The sequence below is a fragment of the Perkinsus marinus genome (genome assembly GCF_000006405.1).
Source record: "Perkinsus marinus ATCC 50983 genomic scaffold scf_1104296932296, whole genome shotgun sequence".
In the NCBI taxonomy this organism is placed as follows: domain Eukaryota; phylum Perkinsozoa; order Perkinsida; family Perkinsidae; genus Perkinsus; species Perkinsus marinus.
Window position 1 is genome coordinate 4119 of NW_003215460.1, and position 4069 is coordinate 8187.

A 4069-nucleotide genomic window follows, 5' to 3' on the forward strand; every position below is an offset into this window, starting at 1 on the left:
AATTGGCAAACAGGAGGAAACTGCAAGTACTTGCAATAGCTCGATGGGCCGTGAGATCTGAGGAACCAAGTGGATCCCGACTTCTCAAGACAGAGGCCTCATTCTGAGAGTAATAATCACATACTCGGCGACAACACGACAATGACAGTACCTGGCAAAAAAAAGAAAAGAAAAAAAGCAACAGCAGCTGGGGCAGGATCGAGCTGCTCTGAACACTCGCTGAGGGATGAAGGGCAAGAGGAGTGAAGGAATCAAGAGACGAAGTCGATGGTCGCAGCCCTAAAGCAGAAAAGCGTGATTGTTGTATCATGTATTGCTCGTAATTGAGGACCGTTTCAATAAGACAGCATCTAGCAATCAAAATGCACTCAATAAATATCTTGCCGTGTCGGACGGGCTAATCAGTAAAATCTTCCGGCTGCGAATCCCTAAAACAATTATAGCAAGGAAATCAATTATATCGATTGTACAGGATTCAGAGTCTTGTGTATTCCACTTCTACACCCAATGACCCATCACACGATCTTCGTCTTGAGTCTTCAATATCTTTAAATGCTGATTGGCTCATTCTCCACAAATTTACATCTGTTTTCACACTGTCTTCAAATTTCGTCAGAATAAGGCTCATCTCATTCGAACGTGAACTCCCGAATCCCCCGAGTTGGAGACTCCAAGCATCGACGTTTCCTCTATTGCTCCTAACCCACTGCGGAGAATGCTATCAATGGTCTATAGATGAAATCCTCAAAATGAAGACAAACTCAAGGCCGTGAAGCGACTTTCCCTGGAACTAAACACAACGACCCTGCCTTCTGAGAGGATGCATGTGAATACGTGTCACGAAGCAAACCATGGGTGAGAAATACTCAGTATTACTATGATGAATCGTGAATGAAGATGAGGTACCCACCTAAAGATATACGAATGAGGCGGTCCACACCTCAAATTTAGACTCGCCAGATTAACGAAGTCTAGCAGCCTCGCAATCACACAACTGGTTCCCTCCTTGGCAGACAGGAGGAGACAACCAGTACTTGCAATACGAGGATGAATCATCATTGATCAAAATACAGTTGCGATCACAAACAGCATCCGGTCCTGTCATCGGAGACCAGATGGTAGTCACTTCGGCGGTTGATGACGCAACACTAGCACCCGTTGTCATGGCAACCGTCGAAGTCTGAGGGCCACTTGTCGAGGTAAGACTTAGACCAGCACCAGATGTGGCCGATACCCCAGCGATGGCAGTGGTCGTTTCCTCAACAACAGTGGTAGAATCGGCATCTCCTCCGAACAGGATGCCCTCAGTCGTTGTTGCCGGATTCGATGTCGACGTAGTTGATCCAGCGCAATCGGCTGCAGTGCAAGGTTGGTTACCAAGTTGGCATACGGGAGGACTGAGCCAAGACTTGCAGTAGCTCCCCACACCGTTGAGTAAGAAACAGTAGGAGTCGCACTCGCCAGCTTGAGTGGTAACATCTCCATCGCTCCCAAAGATGGGCCCCGAGAGTGTTGTAGTAGGAATCGTCGTCGTCAGAGCCACAGGCGTGGTCGTGGGAACGATCGGCGTGGTAGTTGGAGCCACAGGCGTGGTCGTAGGAGTGATCGGCGTTGTAGTAGGAGCCACAGCCGTGGTAGTAGGAGCCACAGGCGTGGTAGTAGGAGCCACAGGCGTTGTAGTAGGAACGATCGGTGTTGTAGTAGGAGCCACAGGCGTTGTAGTAGGAACGATCGGTATAGTAGTAGGCGCCACGGGCGTGGTAGTAGGAACGATCGGTGTTGTAGTAGGAGCCAAAGGCGTGGTAGTAGGAGCCACAGGCGTGGTAGTAGGAGCCACAGGCGTGGTAGTAGGAGCCACAGGCGTTGTAGTACGAGCCACAGGCGTTGTAGTAGGAACAATCGGTGTAGTAGTAGGAGCCACAGGCGTAGTAGTAGGAACGATCGGTGTTGTAGTAGGAGCCATAGGCGTGGTAGTAGGAGCCACAGGCGTTGTAGTACGAGCCACAGGCGTTGTAGTACGAGCCACAGGCGTTGTATTAGGAACAATCGGTGTAGTAGTAGGAGCCACAGGCGTGGTAGTAGGAGCCACAGGCGTGGTAGTAGGAGCCACAGGCGTTGTAGTAGGAACGATCGATGTTGTAGTAGGAGCCACAGGCGTGGTAGTAGGAACGATCGGTATTGTAGTAGGAGCCACAGGCGTGGTAGTAGGAACGATCGGTGTTGTAGTAGGAGCCACAGGCGTGGTAGTAGGAACGATCGGTGTTGTAGTAGGAGCCACGGGCGTGGTAGCAGGAGCCACAGGCGTTGTAGTAGGAACGATCGGTGTTGTAGAAGGAGCCACAGGCGTGGTAGTAGGAGCCACAGGCGTTGTAGTAGGAACGATCGGTGTTGTAGTAGGAGCCACAGGCGTTGTAGTAGGAACAATCGGTGTAGTAGTAGGAGCCACAGGCGTTGTAGTAGGAACAATCGGTGTAGTAGGAGCCACAGGCGTGGTAGTAGGAGCCACAGGCGTTGTAGTAGGAACGATCGGTGTTGTAGTAGGAGCCACAGGCGTTGTAGTAGGAACGATCGGTGTTGTAGTAGGAGCCACGGGCGTGGTAGTAGGAACGATCGGTGTTGTAGTAGGAGCCACGGGCGTGGTAGCAGGAGCCACAGGCGTTGTAGTAGGAACGATCGGTGTTGTAGTAGGAGCCACAGGCGTTGTAGTAGGAACGATCGGTGTTGTAGTAGGAGCCACAGGCGTTGTAGTAGGAACGATCGGTGTTGTAGTAGGAGCCACAGGCGTTGTAGTAGGAACGATCGGTGTTGTAGTAGGAGCCACAGGCGTTGTAGTAGGAACGATCGGTGTTGTAGTAGGAGCCACAGGCGTGGTAGTAGAAGCCACAGGCGTGGTAGTAGGAACGATCGGTGTTGTAGTAGGAGCCACAGGCGTTGTAGTAGGAACGATCGGTGTTGTAGTAGGAGCCAAAGGCGTGGTAGTAGGAGCCAAAGGCGTGGTAGTAGGAGCCACAGGCGTGGTAGTAGGAGCCACAGGCGTTGTAGTAGGAACAATCGGTGTAGTAGTAGGAGCCACAGGCGTTGTAGTAGGAACGATCGGTGTAGTAATAGGAGCCACAGGCGTTGTAGTAGGAGCCACAGGCGTTGTAGTAGGAACGATCGATGTTGTAGTAGGAGCCACAGGCGTTGTGGTAGGAGCCACAGGCGTTGTAGTAGGAACGATCGGAGTGCTTGTCGTGAAGCCCGTCGAAGGAGTGATCGAGGACGTTGATGATGTAGTCGGAGCGGTCGGATCGCACGTAGTTACATCACCACAGAACTGGTCACCGAACTGACAAACAGCAGGTGACTGCCACCATTTACAGTAACTCGCAGGGCCATTCAAACTTTGACAATAACGGTCGCAGGTTTCCGAGTCGGTCGACGGTGGTGTGGACAAGGGCGGTACAGTAGCTTCAGGTGGAACTGAGAGAAACATTTAGGACACTAGAATGCAGCAATGGTCCTACCATCACATACGTCAGGCGAGCAAGGCTGATCCCCCGCCTGGCAGACTGGAGGAGATAACCAATACTTGCAATAGCTCGGCGACCCGTTCTGAACTACAGACGAGGAACATCAGAAAGCAGTGAGTCTCCAAAGAGCAACCTTACTTTGACAGTAAAGATCACAACGCTGTCGAGCTTCAGGACTGTAGGTGGGAGCGTCAGTGGTAGAGACTTGAAGGCGTCTTAGTTTAGCCGCGCCGGGGACCGCGAAGAGCAAGCAGCCAACGAAGGAGAGATGGAGAGTCATCGGGACCGTGAAAACACAGATGCTCACCGGAGATAGTCTCATAATATGGAACATATATCTATTCTCGAATAGCGTTTGCTCCGTCATTAACCGAGACAACGTTCACTGTGAACTTTATCAACTTATGAGCATGTACCGCATCTGAGACGGGCGAGCGAGAGCAATCGGCATCTTTGCGGATGAGTAAAGATACCATGTGAGAAACTAATCGTATCTTACCGTATTTTCTCTTGCCTGTGCGGACTCCGCCCTCGGTCCATCAAGAAGACATTTCTGG

The 4069-nt window shown here is 51.3% G+C and overlaps 1 protein-coding gene across 1 annotated transcript; it reads right to left on the reverse strand.

The window, feature by feature from the left end:
* Positions 1-2036: 2036 nt before the first annotated feature.
* Positions 2037-3792, reverse strand: Pmar_PMAR004604 (HRPII, putative; the record flags this gene model as incomplete). Its single annotated transcript, XM_002785608.1, has 3 exons — positions 2037-3227; positions 3517-3599; positions 3651-3792. 3 exons carry the CDS (start codon positions 3790-3792, stop codon positions 2037-2039), a joined length of 1416 nt encoding a protein of 471 aa, XP_002785654.1.
* Positions 3793-4069: the final 277 nt, after the last annotated feature.